Source organism: Triticum aestivum, chromosome 5D (genome assembly GCF_018294505.1).
Source record: "Triticum aestivum cultivar Chinese Spring chromosome 5D, IWGSC CS RefSeq v2.1, whole genome shotgun sequence".
Classification (NCBI taxonomy): domain Eukaryota; kingdom Viridiplantae; phylum Streptophyta; class Magnoliopsida; order Poales; family Poaceae; genus Triticum; species Triticum aestivum.
The window spans coordinates 394,167,805-394,183,792 of record NC_057808.1 but is presented as its reverse complement, the minus strand read 5'-3'; the positions used below and the strand labels follow the sequence as shown (position 1 = coordinate 394,183,792).

The following is a 15,988-nucleotide window of genomic DNA, read 5'->3' as shown; positions in this document are numbered from 1 at the left end:
ACAATAAGATCTTATATAATGGGACGGAGGGAGTGTTGTACTACATCATATTGCAATTGTTGTTTAGCTTCTAATGTTAACTTAGTGCTTTTAGGTACATGTCATTGGTAAAGATTCGTGCTTCGATCCTTTCTGCGTATGGGGCAATGAGATATTCATGAACCAGCTTCAGGAGAGGAAACTGATAAAGATTGTTATTAAAATGGGTCAAAAGATGTCAATCGAACTATTTGTTTACACTTTATGCAAGACAACAGTGAACTGCAGCATGGTAAGTAAGAACTCTGTAGCCTTCTTTTTACTGCCCATAATGAGTTGCGCTAGATGACAATGTGTGAATCTTTTTCCTTTTGCAGTGGTTCTCAAAGCAGTTTACTCAAGATTACCTCTCAAACTACATGATTGGTGGGCATTGATACGTCTCCAATGTATCTATAATTTTTATTGTTCCATGTTGTTATATTATCATTCTTGGATGTTTTACAATCATTTTATATCATTTTTTGGTACTAACCTATTGACATAGTGCCAGCTGTTTTCTGCTTGTTTTTTTACATCGCAGGAAATCAATACCAAACGGAGTCCAAACACAGCAAAACTTTTTGTGGATTTTTTTTGGACCAGAAGACACCTGTTGGGCCAAGAAAGTACCTCAGGGGAGCTCTGAGGGGAGCACAACCCACCAGGGCGCGCCTGGGGGCCCAGGCACGACCAGGTGGGTTGTGCCCACCTTGGTGGCCTCCCGCACCGCCTCTTTGCTCTATAAATACCAGCCGCCGCAAGTTCCAGAACCAACAGATCCAATCTAGACACCATCACGGAGTGGTTCATCATCCTCACTGGTGCCTCTCCGATGATGCGTGAGTAGTTCATTGTAGACCTACGGGTCCGTAGTTAGTAGCTAGATGGCTTCCTCCCTCTCTTTGATTCTCAATACAATGGTCTCTTGGAGATCTATTTGATGTAACTCTTTTTGCGGTGTGTTTGTTGGGATCCGATGAACTTTGAGTTTATGATCAATCTATGTTTTTATCCATGAAAGTTATTTGAGTCTTCTTTGATCTCTTATATGCATGATTGCTTATAGCCTCGTATTTCTTCTTCGAATCTTTGGTTTAGTTAGGCCAACTAGATCGATTTTTCTTGCCATGGGAAGAGGTGCTTTGTGATGGGTTCGATCTTACGATGTTTGATCCCAGTGACAGAAGGGGAAACGGCACGTATGTATCGTTGCTATTAGGGATAACAAGATGGGGTCTATTTCTAAATAAATAGATCTTGTCTACATCATGTCATCATTCTTATTGCATTACTCCGTTTCTCCATGAACTTAATACACTAGATGCATGCTGGATAGCGGTCGATGTGTGGAGTAATAGTAGTAGATGCAGGCAGGAGTCGGTCTACTAATCTTGGACGTGATACCTATATAATGATCATTGTCTGGATATCATCATGATTATTTGAAGTTCTATCAATTGCCCAACAGTATTTTGTTTACCCGTCGTATGCTATTTTTCTCGAGAGAAGCCACTAGTGAAATCTACGGCCCCGGGTCTCTTCTTTATTATATTTGCCTTTGCGATCTATTTTTATTTTCTTTTATTTCAGATCTATTAATCCAAAAATACAAAAATACCTTGCTGCAAGTTTTATTAATTTATTTTATCTCGCGTTCCCGCGAGATCTATTTATCCAATCTACTACAATTTTACCTATCTTTTACATAGGGTTGCAAATATTTGGTCTTTGTGTGCGGGAGCTGTTTATGTGGTGTTGCGTGGTTCTCCTACTGGTTCAATAACCTTGGTCTCATCACTGAGGGAAATACCTACCGTAGTTGTGTTGCATCATCCTTTCCTCTTTACGAAAACACCGACGTAGTTCAAGCCGCATCAGGCATGCAAAGGTAAAGTATTTCTACCATAACACAATGACTATCTAGATGCTCTCATGAGTCATGAAGACAGTGAAGGATGGGCAGTCGGCCATCACAAGGGGTTGGACTGAGTCGTGCGTGCCTTCTGCATGGAGGAGAGCACAATATGGGCATTCTGCTTCACCTTGTTCAGCAACCAGAATGTCTTTTGCATCTTTTTTTAGTGTGTTTAATAGTACAAGTATACAACCCTGGTTCATCATTCTTTATTTGGTGCTTAAGTAATTCTTGAACATGTGTATCTGTGAATCGAATAATGCATTGGTTGTTTAACCTGATGGATATGAATAAAGTTATAGCCAAATTTCAAATTCAAATTTGATACAATTTTAAATAGCAGCGATTTATTTAGGGTCAAAATATGCTCCGCGGGTCGTTACGGCGCACACGGTCTGTAAAGCACAAACGTGTGTGATATACATGTACTTCCGACATGGTTTGCAGAGAGGAAACATGTGCGACCATGCACATAGTTGCCGTTTGCGAAGCGTGTGTGATGTCAGACAATATCACAAACGGTGCGAGCAAACTAAATGTTTGTGATAGTCGCCTTATCGTACACAGTTTACAATCATGAACTGTTTCGGATGTCGTAGGCATCATAAATGTTGCACCACATAATAGCGTGTGCGATAGTTATCCTGTACGACACTGCTCGGACGGTCCGACATTTCGTAATCCTATCCGACACTCGTATGATGATTAGGTAATCTTCTTAATTACAGATCGCATATGGTTTGAGAGAATTGAATGTGTGTGATAGTCTCCTGGTCGCACACGCTTGGCAATCATGAATTTTTTGTGATGGAGTGTACACCGTAAACGTTGCACCACATAATAGCGTGTGCAATGGTAATGCCAGCACACACGAGTACAAAGATGGAGCGTTTGGGATATTCGATATATCACAAACAGTTGTGTGAAGTATCGCGTTTGGGATAGATGCCCGCATCGCATACGCTTAGTTATGCAAAACATATGCATTCCTACTACCTATCCCTGACAGTTTCTGGGTCGTGTGGGAAGGACCCCCTTTCGCCCACACTCACTAGGCGACGGTTAAAAATGCTGTCGCGGAAAGGGGTTAAAAACCGTTTGTATAGCAGCTCGATGTACCAGTGTAGTGGAACAGACATGGTTGGTTCTTCGTGGACCCTTCATGGATGGAGCCCTCCGTGGACTCGCGCAGCTGTTACCCTCCGTGGGTTGAAGTCTCCGTGGGTTGACGAGCAACCTGAAGAAAGAGGCTCTGAGTATCGTCAAGATGTTCCAGAATGTGAGTTTTTCGAAAATAAATGGGCGCGCCAATCTGGTGGCACATGAGATTGCTAAGTTTAATTTTAATAGTAGGTCCGATGGGTTGTTCGTCAATTCTGTTCCGCCCTGCGTGGCATATGTTGTAATGATTGATTGTAATAACCTTCTGTTTAATTAATTAATATATGGGGGTTTTAAAAAAACACCATAGGATCTCTTGTGTCTTTGACCGCGTCGTCCAAAACAATCACACTAGGAGGAGGATACTACAATGAGACTTCTATAATTGTGTTGGCACCATCTCCACCATCGAAACATCGCCACCACCAACTGAAAATTTTAACACAAGAAGAAACTAGATTCCACAGTGGAACAATATTTGGTATGGCCCCAGTCTGCTAACCTTAGATCAGCGCCAGAACTAGGTCTATGTATGTAAAGCCCTAAGTTAGGTCACTCTTTTCCACTAGGTGGAAACAAATTTTGATGTTTTAGGGGGAAACGCTATACATACACGCACACATGTTTGAGAGACATAATAGAAAATTTGTAAAATTAACGAAATCACCACAAACACCTCGTAGTTCACAGGCACGCTGCACCCCTGAAAGAATAGCGTCGAAAAGTCTAAAATAACAACTTTAAAAAGTCTAAAATATTTTTTTAAATGCGAACCACCAGAGCCTTACATACTAAATAGTGACAGGAAACAATGCAGCAAATGTCTTGGCCCAGCCCATCCTAAACATCCGGCAAAATGGGCCACCTTAATGCTAAGGCCAGTTTCATGAGCTCTAACAAGCCGAGAGCTATGTGGAAGTAACTAGTTGACGAGCGCTCTTTCGGGAGCCTCACAACGATCAGCGCCATTTGGCGCACTCTCAGCCACCCGTCACGTGTCGTGCTCTGGGCGCTACATCCGGATTTTTTTTTCGCACGCGTTTTCGGCTTTTTAAACGGTTTTTTCGGGGTTTTTTCGATGTTTCGGTTTTTCATCGGTCTTCCTTAACTTTTAGACCAAAAAAATTTACGCGGAAAAACGTGTTTTATTTTTTTTTCTTTCACGAGAGTCACGGTTTTGCTTTCGCCAGAGTCACTGTCGTGCCTCTCAGAAACGGAAAAAAATGTGTTTTCTATTTTTTTTCCTTACGCGAGAGTCACGGTCGTGCCTCTCAGAAACGGAAAAAAATGTGTTTTCTGTTTTTTTTCGCGAGAGTCACGGCCGTGCCTCTCAGAAATGGAAAAAAACACGTTTCTGTTTTTTCCCTTCCGCAGGAGGCATGGTTTTGCTTCCACGAGAGGCACAATTGTGCTTTCGCAAGAGTCACGGCCGTACCTCTCGGAAACAGAAAAAATCGCGTTTTCTGTTTTTTTTCTTCTTGTGAGAGGCACGGTTTTACTTCCGCGAGAGGCATGGTTGGGATTTTGCGAGATGCATGGGCGTGCCTCTTTCGGAAAGGAAACAAACCTGTGCTCCCGGTTCGGTTTTTTTGTCTGGTTTTTTTGTGAAAAAAATCGTTAAAACCTATCAACATGGGATCTAGTTTTGAAGATCTCGACGCGAGGAATCCAATGGTGAAAAAGGTTCGAGATTTGGACCCATGTTTAAGAGATAAAGCATTTTGAATAAATGGATCTAAAAAAGGAAAACTCCTAGGTTGCGACAAGTGGCATTGTTTTGTTTTCGTCATTTTTTCTTTATTTTGCGTTTTCTTTGTGGATTTCTTTGATTTACACTGGTTTTTGTCTTTATATGTGTATGTGTTTTGTACGGGTTTGGTTGGTTTTCATTGTTTGTTTGGTTTTTTATTGGGGTTTTCTTTAGGACTTTCAATGGTTATTTATTTTCTATGTGTTGTCTTTACGCTTTTTGTCGGTTTTCCTTTGTTTCTTTTTCTGTATTTTTCTTTATGGTCCGCTTCGGTTTCATTGCTTTTTTACTTTTCTTCCCTTTTCTATGTGCTTTCGTTAGGGTTTTAATCGGTTTTCTTCAGTTTTCATTGGGGTTTTTTGTTTTCTTAATTTTGTGTGTTTTTGTTTAGGTTTTTTCTCGGTTTCCCCTAGTTTTATTTAGGGTTTCATTAGTATCTTGCCTTTTCTTTTTCATTTATTTTCAATTCATATCTATGTTTCTTCATACACATTGTACATCTTTTAATACAGTAGGAACATTTTTTATACATGTTTACTTGTTTCAAATACATGATTAACAATTGTTTTAAATATGTTTTGATGTCTATCATTTTTACACATTGTACACTTTTTCTATACATATGGAACATTTGCTTTATACACATTTTACAAATATATGTATTGATGTCTAATATATTCATGTATATCGTACAGTTTTCGTGTATCTATGAAATATTTATGCACGTCTAATATTTTGCAAATACATGATTTTATTTTTCAAACCTACGTTTTCATACACATTGTACATTTTTCGTATACACTTGATTTTTTATACACATTTAATATTTTTCAAATACCCGATTCAAGATTTTTCTAATACATGGTTAGCATTCATAAATACATGTGAGAACAATGTTTTTGATTTATATAAAACATTTTAAAAAAACTACGTGAACTTTTTGTACATTGCATAACCAATTTAAAAAATGTCCCAATTTTTTGAAACATGTGAACATTTATAAAAATTCATCTTACATTTTTTAATGATACAAAACGTTTATTTTGAATTACACGAACCAATTTTAAATTATGTATATTTTAAAATAAAAGTTCATGGAGTACATTAGTTTGTAATGCGGGAACATTTTGGAAGTGTCACAAACATTTTTTTAATGCTGTTAACGTTGTATTAAAATTAGGCTAACCATTTTTTTTACACTGCATTAACATTTTTCAAATTCCTTGTTTTATAAAACTGTAGGTAAATCTATATTTCATGAATATATATATTTAGAATCTTTACTGAAATATGACTAGAAAAGGCAAATTACCTTGGAAGCTACTTGGGCTAGCCCATTAGGAGCGAGGCTGAGACGGGACGAGTTTCTGACTCACTCCGGGCGAGACACAGCCGCTCCGCTTCGACAAAGCCCGATAGCTTTTCAGCGCTCGCGCCTCGGCCATGTAAAAATTATGTCTCCCTTGTTGCGAGAGCATGCTTCTCTTGCCTCTGGCACTCCCGTTAGTGGTAGTTTTTCAGAAACTACCAAGGAGTAGTTCTGTGAAGCTTTTATATGGACCAGTATGAACTGGTTTTGGAAGGTTTTGCAGTCTTTCTGTTTCTTGTGTCTTTACTCTATTGGTTTTCTTTCGGTAACTTTTGTCTTCCTCAACTCGTTTTTTTCTTCATATTTCAAAGACATCTTGAATTTTTTTTCAAATACAGGTTGAACATTTTTTTTAAACGTGCAAACATTTGTCATGTGTTAAATGTTATTTCCTACAGGGCATGAACCTTTTTCTAAAACTACACAAATAAATCTTAAAAAATTGATGAAACATAATTTTAAACATGCGGATATTTCTTTAAATGTCATGAACAATTTTTTGAATGGTACGAACAGTTTTTACATTATCATGAATAGTTTTTAAAAATTTCATGAACATATTTTAAATGTGTACATATATTGCTAAGTTTTCTGATGGTGTTTAACAATTGTGCGTACAATTTTTTACAATGTCATATACATATTTTTGAACACATGACAATTTTTTTAATGCGTTGAACAATTTTTTAATGATATAAACAATTTTTACAAATTTAATGATCAAATTTTTACATCCATGAACATTTTTTAATGGCAGGTTAGCTTTTTAGAACTTGAAGTATAGCGGTAATTTTTAATCTGGATTTAAAGCTTTCAAAATAAAATAAAAATAAAAATAATTTTCTTGAGAGAAGTTTTTCTTCTATCTTGCAGTAGGCAAAAAACTAGACGTCCCCTCAAAGGAAAGAGAAATGTGTGTAAATTGGAAACTCAATGTACGCGTCCATCTTTAAAATTCCTTAAAAAAATCAAAGGAATCACAGATGCGATGTCTCGATTTTGGTGGGGTGATGATGCAACTCGCAAGGGGATGCACTGGTTCACGTGGTGGAAGATGTGCATTCCAAAAAAGGAAGAAGGGATGGGGTTCCGAGATATTCACTATTTTAATTTGGCATTGTTGGCTAAACTGGCTTGGAGACTAATTGATAATCCTGATTATCTATCTGCGACGGTTCTAAAGGCAAAATACTTTGCCAATGTAGATCTTATGGATGCTACCCTAATGAAAAAGGCTTTGTATACTCCCTCCGTTCCTTGATATAAGGTGTATAGATTTTTGAGAAAAAATCCGAAATATAAGGTGTATTACGTTGCACCACTCCTTCGGATATTTTTTTTAGGGATTTGATTATATTTTTTTATACCAGGAAAGCTCCTCTATTTTCTCATGGCAATTAGTCAGGTGTAATCTCGCCCAAAACTTGTCAAATTTTTTCTCCACGTGCGTTCTTTAATTTCTGTGCCAAAAACTATACACCCTATATTTAGGAACGGAGGGAGTACATGTTAAAGCATTATGGCTGGAGTGGAGGCCCTAAAACTTGGGCACATGTGGAGAGTGGGTGATGGAGTTAAAATAACGATTTGGGAAGATGAATGGATCCCACAGTCTCCAACAAGGAAGGTGATAACTGTTCGAGGAAACCAGCTTCTATCTCGTGTGTGCAACCTCATTAATCCTTTGACATGACACTTGGATGAATAGTTTGTCAGGCAAACCTTCTGGCAGGTGGACGCCCAATGCATTCTTGCAATTCCTTAACCTTTACATGAGATGAGCGATTTTCTGGGTTGGAATCTGACAAGAACAAAAAGCTTTTACGGTGCGATCTGCGTACCATGGAATCTGGGAGTCCTAGTTCGGCAGCAGAATTTAGAATTCAGAAGGGCCATTTAACTGAAAAGATATATGGGATTCAGTTTGGAGCTTCTTATGTCCATCTAAGATTAAAAAAATTATTTGGATGGCGCTTCATAGCCCGATCCCCTGCAGATCGATCCTTGCTGATAAGCATATAGAAATTAATCCAAGTTTCCCAGCATGCAACTTAGGGCCGGACAACATCAAACATTTGTTGTTTGAATGCAAGCTAGCTGCGGATGTGTGGAAAATGCTAGGCGTGGATGATATCATCAAACAAGCCATCGGGGTGGACCGAGATGGAGAAGTAATACTTGTACACTTGTTGTGTTTGAAGGATCATGAAGTTTCATATACTGGGCCTTTCCAAACTGAGAGAAAAGTAGCCACCGTAGCATGGTACGTATGGTATGAACGGCGGAAGTTAACTCATGGAGAGACCACCCAAACAACGGCTCAAATCGGTTTGGCCGTGAGAGGACTAGCGACGAACTACATTACCTCTTGTACGCCCAAAGCTAAACATAAGGCAGACGGATGGAGTAGACCAAGGTACGCATATGCTAAATTGAATGTGGACGTCGGATTTGATATGGATACGCTTGAAGGATCGGTGGGAGTAGTCCTTCATGATCACAACGATATGTTCATTGCTACTGCAAATGAAAAAAAAAATAGACGTATGCTTTGATTCATTTACAGCAGAGTCTGTTGCAGTAAGATTTGGAATGAATCTTACCCGTACAGCTAGATGTAACAAGATTTGACTCTACTCCAACAGTGTGGAGGTGCTTGAAGCTCAAAAGGAGGGCAACTCTTCTTCGGTTGTTAGTGCTATATTCGATGATTGTTATTTCATGTCATTAGATTTTAATCATGCCATTCACGAACATTGTAATAGAGAGAGCAATCAAGTAGCTCACGAATTGGCTAGGTTAGCTAAGTCCCCCCCCCCCCCCCCCCCCCCCCCCCAGTTGTTGGATAAATACTCTGCCCCTAGTGCGGTTATTCCCTTTTTTGTAAGCGATGCTACTATTTTGATCAATGAATAAAGGAGTAGATAGTTGTCAAAAACCAAAAGCTGTCTAAATCTAGTCTCCAATGCATCAGTGAAATCCATAAGTATATGATTTTCTTCTGAATCATGCAAAGTTATTCATTCTGACGGCGAGAGATCAGAGATCAAGTCCAAGACATAGAAACATGAAAAAGAGAGAATAAACACAGAAAGAACGGGACGTAGGCCTGATCACTAAAACGGGCACAGCTAGCTACAGATGATCACCAAAAGAACCCAAGAACAGCCCCTGACGCTCACTCAAGACTTCTACTGCCACGAGAAAGGGAGGGACGGCGACGTGCCCTCGGAGGAGCCATCGGCGCCGACGTGGAAGATCCCGTGGCAGTTCATCTCGTTGTCGTTGGAGCTCGGGACCAGCGCGCCGCAGGCGTTGAGCTGCTCGCCGTCCATGCCGCCGGCGAAGGCGGCGAAGCCGGTGGCGGCGCTGGAGGCCTGGGAGCAGGCGAACCAGGAGGAGCTGCCGAACTGCTGCAGGTTGGGGACGGAGGGGATGTGCTCGCTTGGACGGACCATCCGGCTGACGTCGACGCTGGAGGAGTTGGCCGGGGATGACAGAAGAGAGAGAGCACAGTCGGAGTCGAGCACGTGCGTCAACTGTCCATCGGAGAACATCTTGTTGCTGCTGCTGCTCTCGGGCGGCGGCGGCGGCGGCGCGACGGCCTTGAGGAGAGGCTGGCACACGGGGGGGATCTCGAGGGCCGTCGCGCCCGTGCTGAAGCTCATCTGGTCTCCTTCGTGCAGGAAGGGGAAGCGCCGGCCTTCCTTGGAGTAGGACGACGAAGAGCCGGCGAAATTGATCTGGTGAGTGCTGGTGTAGTATGGATTGCTGTCCTCGGATTTGATGATCCCGGACCAGCTTGGCTCCGGCCTTGGAGCGGAGAAGGACGCGAACCTTGTCCCTGCATTTGAATACAGACCTGAACGGCCGTCATGAAACGAGCATCAGACTCTGTAGTATTCAAATGTAGCAGAAATGAAAAGGACTGAAAATGCAGCATCGTGCAATCACCCTGCTAATTCGAATATTCAGTTTACAATGTGCTCTTGTGGCTACTGAAGAACAGTACGTCTAGCATTTCATTTAAAACACAAACCCATGATTTAAATTACAGTGAAGACCATGTTACTCGGCGGCATCCATATCAAATGAATCCGATGCTATAGAGGGTAAAAGAAAGGTATATAAAGCCATTAGCTGTCATCAGGGTTGCAGGATGTATGCAGTGTGGGCGCACAGAATTAGATACAGAGCAGCATGTTTCAGCCAACTTAATTTCATCCTTATAGGAAAACAGTCGTAGCTCCATGCAAAATACAGGCCTAGCTTATTATCAGTTGGACAGGAGAAAATATGGTCCCATGTAAGCACGAGCATTTTACCGAGGGTTTGCATTTGAACTAATATACTCCCTCCGTCCGAAAAAGCTTGTCCCAAGCTTGTTCGACAGGCTGAGTAGTACAAGCTTTCTCGGACGGAGGGTGTAGTACTTTATGACAGAAATTTCTGAATCTGAGGTTACTATATAATTTGTTCATTTCAGCAATCGAAAGGCTGACAAAAAGTATAATAGTAGTTAAATAGGAAAAAATACCTTGTTGGGTTGTCATAAAGCTCCCAGAATTCATGCTGTCAACCTGTGGCTTCCTGCGGCGCCTGTTGTGCCCATCAAGGCGCTTTCTACAGCTACGCTTGGCCTCATCAAACTCCGCAAGCAAGTGGAATCTAAAAGAAAAAAAACTAATGGTAAGAAACACAAACATTTAAGAGTAGTCAACATATTGACCTATTTAATTGTAAATCAGCATCATCCTTAATGGCATATTGACCCTGTTAATGACACCCTAAACATATACTCCCTCCGTTCGGAATTACTTGTCGCAGAAATGGATGTATCTAGACGTATTTTAGTTCTAGATACATCCATTTTTGAGACAAGTAATTCCGAACGGAGGGAGTATGATTGTTGTAGCAGGAAGAGAGAAAATCACAACACATTTGAAGGCCCATGGGTAAAGAACCTTGCATAACCTCGATATAAGAAAATAAAACTAACTCCAAATGTCTTATCACTCCCATAATACAGGCAAGTGCTACAAGGACACATGATATCCGGCCATGGTGGACAAACAAGCACTATAAGCCAAGAACTAAGTATGACATTCATGATCAGAGAGGATTTGCACAACCATTATGATTAAAAGTATGCAAAAAATTGACACCATCACTATTCTGATTCTGAAAAAATAACATGCTCTGATACAATAAGGCACGTGGAAAACCAAAAGCTACAAGGACCAAACAGAATGGTCTGAATATTTATTTGCTCGACATTAAAACAGAACACAGATTCCATGAAGAAAAGAGTACACACACGCGCAACTGGACCACTCGGATTTCAATGCGTCAGTTAACAAATTTCAGTGCATGGGGGGCTTCACTTTACAAAAGCTTTCTACTGGGCCTGCAAAGCGCTGCAAATTAGTGCAACTCCTGTTGGACATTTGGACCACGGTATAGGTTCCAACAGGTGTATGGCAGTATGGCACCAGCCTGTAGGAACACTAAAGGAGTACAGTATGGTGATCCAAATTTTTGCTCCACTGGGCGCACTATTGCCTGATTGTGTGTCTGATAGGTACGCAATCATTGGAATCGCGCCCCCACTGATTATAAATTTTTTTAGGGGAAGACGACCAAATGATTGATGGGTAATTTTTTTGTATTCCTTAAACTTTGAAGGCACATGATGCAGAGTTAGTTGCTCACGTGGCTCTAAAATGTACTAAAAGGCAAACTCGAATGAACTAGCATTGAACCTAAAAGGGTTTCAGATCAGTACTATTGTGAAATGAACCTGGGAAAATGTACAGTACAAAAACATGTGAAATTGGAGGGATTTTCCCCCCATTTTCACATGTTTTTGTACATACTATATCTGACAGACATGCCTCAGTTTTTATGTCAAATCTAGAAAAATGAAAATGTTTCAAATACATGAACAGTTCAGCTAGAAAGGAATGCGCATAGCAAGAACAGCTATATTCTATCTGTTCAACAATGGAAGAACAAGGTTCTTACTGGAGTATTTCAAAAAGCCACAGGTTAAATTTTGAAGGTGTAGCTTTTGTTGTATACTGACATTAAGTGCAAGTTACTCCAATAATTCAGCTAACTGATGAATAGTACTAGAACATCCAAGACATTCAAAGAAAACCGGCTCCACCAAAATGCAAAAATGTGGAACCTATTTTGCAACGCTGTTTCAAGAATTGGTCTAGTGGTCCCAGCATCTCATGTGGAAAAAACAAGGCTAATGACAAGAGGCAGTCATGGCAGATGAGGTAGGCCGGTTTCTGGCCAAGAATTCAATAAAACAGGTCATGTGTTCAGCAACATCTTTAAAGAGTGAACAGCCCACACACAACAAATACTGCTGCACACAATAACCCAGGAGTAAACCGAAAGAATTCCTATGGATCTGGTGGTTACTGCTAATTCAGCAATGGGAGGCAATCTTGTCAGACATGGGGCTCCACCCTTCATTCCATAAACCGCCTCAAGGGCAAAATGGGTTGATCCTAAAGTACCTATGGTTAACCGTGGCCGGGTTACACAGATTAACTTCTTGACTCCCCACTTGGTTGAAAATATGTGAGCTATTTTTTAGCCCTTTTGGCTCTGTGTGAGCTATTTTTTATTTTCTTTTGGAGACTTTAAGACCTTGTTGGAACATATTTATTTGTTTTAATAAGATGGCCGTATGCATCGTTCTAATGCAGAGGCCGGGGAATCCCCCTTTTCGAAAAAAAAAACTTGGTTGAAAATATGTGATAGTTTCTGGGGACTCTACAGTAGAGCATTGCACCACTTTTATTTAGCCAGAATAAAAGTAGTAGTACCTCCGATCTGTAATAAGTGCCGTAGTCTTAAACCAACCCCAGTTCAAAACTGCGACACTTATTTTGGATCGGAGGGAGTAATATCTTTGTCAATGTCATGGGAAATGGTTGCACAAATTACACTCCACTCTTCAACTTCAAACCAGAACAATGGAAAAGAAGATGGGGACGCAATGGATCTGGTGGTCACTAATTCAGCAAGGGGAGGCAATCATGTCAGAGATGGGCCCTACTATTCAGTCAATAAACCACCTCAAAGGCAAAATGGGTTGATCCTCAGGTACCTATGGTTAACCGTGGTCTACTTAGATTCACTTCTTACCACCTAGTTGGTTTAAAATATGTGCTGATTTTTTTGTCAGAGTAAAAGTGGTACTAATATATTTGTCGATGTCACAAATTATACTCTAATATTAAACTCCAAAATAAAAGAAGTAAAATATTTGTCAATGTCACAAATTATACTCCACGCTTAAACTTCAAACCAGAACTCTTTTTTTTTCAAAAAAGGGGAGAATCCAATGGCAGGTTTGAAAATGTGGCAGCTAGCTAATAATAAAAAGGACTGCTCCATCTGATCTTTGGCACATGGAGTGCATCAGCCACTTTTCACTGGTAATAATTCACACCCGTGGGCTAGAAAGTTACCAGTGCAAAAGTAGGAAAATGGGAGGGCTATGATTCAGGTATACAACAGGTTGCCAAAGTAAAAAAAAAAACTTGGGGGTACTTGACTCATATGAAAAGGCTGAAAAGCTAGTGCCGGATAAAGGAAAAGTTACTGGTGCATCCTTGAAACCGAACAGTGAGATATGCTCAGCTCATTCTCACCACCCCCTACTGATTCTACCAGCAGTGCTCCTTGCTTGGAATGGGAGCAACTGGTGGTTAATTTGAGCCAAAGAGAAAGGCAAAGCCAGTTCCTGAGAAAGAACTGGCTTGGATTGGCCTTTTCACTTTGAACAAAGGGAAGGGAATGATGATCAGCAGCAGTAAAAATAATGGGGAAAAAAATGGTGTGCAGTCAATCAATTTCACCATTGCGGCAGTTCAAGCAATGGTCTTTCGGCAGCATCGCAATCAGGTCGACGCAGCCGTGCGAATGTGCTGAATTGAAGTGTTAGTAATAGGAATCGCGGGAATTTTCGCGAATTTTGGCGGGTTGGATGGGTGTTGGTTACCTGCTGCACTGCTGGCAGAAGCGCATCTCGCGGCCGGCGACGACGACGAGGGGCGTCTTGGAGTGCGCCTCGCACACCTTGTGCCGCCGGTGGTAGTCGCGGCACTTGCTCAGGTCGGCCTTGCAGCCGTCCACGGCGCACGACGGGCAGTGCCCCGCCCCCGCGCCGCCGCCGGCCCCCGGGCGCGGCCGCTTCAGCGGGCTCGCCGACGGCACCACCGCCGCGGCGTTCGACGCCGACGCCGACAAGGACGCCGCCGGGCCATTCGCCGCCGCCGTCGCCACGGGCGGCTGCTGCTTCATCGCGCCGTCCGCCGCGGGGCCGAACTCCCCCAGCCCGCCCAGCTTGAGGTCGACCGAGCACTCGGGGCGGCCCGGCGGCCCGCGCGCGGCCGCGGCGGTGATGCCCGCCGCGGCGGGAGCGACCATGGCCGGCACCCCGTCGTGCTCCAGCTCGGCCAGGTCCCAAGAGCCCGGCATCTTGAGATCCCAATCCATGACGCTTCTTGGCCACCACAGAGCACAGACCTTTCTCTCTCTCTTTCTCTCTCTCTCTCTCTCTCTCTCTCTCTCTATCTCAGGGTCAGGTAGCTGCTCGCCGGTTTGTCCGCTCCCTCCGGCCGGCCCCCTCACTCGCTCACTCCGCGACGAGGGAAGCTAGCAACCAAGCAAGAATCATTGCGCGGCGACCACCATCGCACCGGAGGCGAACAAACGGAAGCGCGAGCAGAGCGCGAACGTGCAGAGGGGCATGCAGCTGCGGCCTATCCCCGATAGGGATGGGGGGAGTGGAGGCAGCAGAGCAGAGCAGAGCGCACACGCGCACAGACGCGCGAGCGAGCAGCAAGACAAGAGAGATGGCGCCAAGGGAGTGGGAGGCAGTCAGTACATGCTCGCAGAGGCAAGTGCGGCAGGTGTGCGGGATGGAGCAGGGACAGCCATGGATGGAAGAGCTGCTGCTGCTAGCGAGTGGTGGTGGGGGTGGTGGAGACTAGTGTCTTCTACTTCTACTAGTAGGGGAGGGGAGGAGGAGGGGGGTGGTGCATACTGCATAGCGGGAGGGAGTAACAATAGTTTGATCAACAGTTTACTGTTTGCTGATGGCTAGTAGTAGGAGAAGAAGCCATTTCTTGGTCTTGATCGATCCCCTGACAGGGATTCCAAAGGAGGAGGGGCAATGAATGGGTGAATGGGGTGGGGGCGGCCCCATGCCTCTCAGCGCCATGTTCACCCTTTAACGCCAGCATGGAAGCCTTGTGCTGCAATTATTGGGGGCGGGCTGGGTTTGGTTTGGGGTTTGGGGGCTTCCCTTTCCCTTTCTTGGCACCTCAACAAAGGTGTGGGCGTGGGTTAGTGACCGCTAATGAGCCGTAGTTAGCATCTCATGGTCTAGCTAGATTGTGGTTTTGCTCAAATTCAAAGCTAGCTCGATCCAAAAGGCATCATAGGAAAAGAGTCTTGTGGTTTTCCTATGATGCCTTTTGGATCGTTTTCAATTCTTCTACGAAGTTGAATGCAACGTGTGTCTTTATTCCCCCCCCCCCCCCCCCCCCCTTCTTGCTCGTGAAGAAACGGTTGCTTCGGTGTTCTTGTGGAGCATCCAAACGGCTATGTTGTGCGCATTCTATGTTTAGATCGGTGGTTTTTCTATCATACATTCGATTCCTAACACACAATAGTTGTAATTTAAAAAGTGTTTCCATTGTTTTCGCCCCATGTTCACAATGACAAAATGGGCATGTGACCC

At 42.7% G+C, this 15,988-nt stretch overlaps 1 protein-coding gene across 1 annotated transcript; it reads right to left on the bottom strand.

The window, feature by feature from the left end:
* Window positions 1-9,190: 9,190 nt before the first annotated feature.
* On the bottom strand, window positions 9,191-15,429 carry LOC123122068 (squamosa promoter-binding-like protein 18). Its single transcript, XM_044542202.1, has 3 exons — window positions 14,243-15,429; window positions 10,754-10,884; window positions 9,191-10,078 (listed from the first exon to the last, which is right to left on the bottom strand). The coding sequence occupies exons 1-3, from the start codon at window positions 14,737-14,739 to the stop codon at window positions 9,408-9,410; spliced, it is 1,299 nt and encodes a 432-aa protein (XP_044398137.1). The 5' UTR covers window positions 14,740-15,429; the 3' UTR covers window positions 9,191-9,407.
* Window positions 15,430-15,988: the final 559 nt, after the last annotated feature.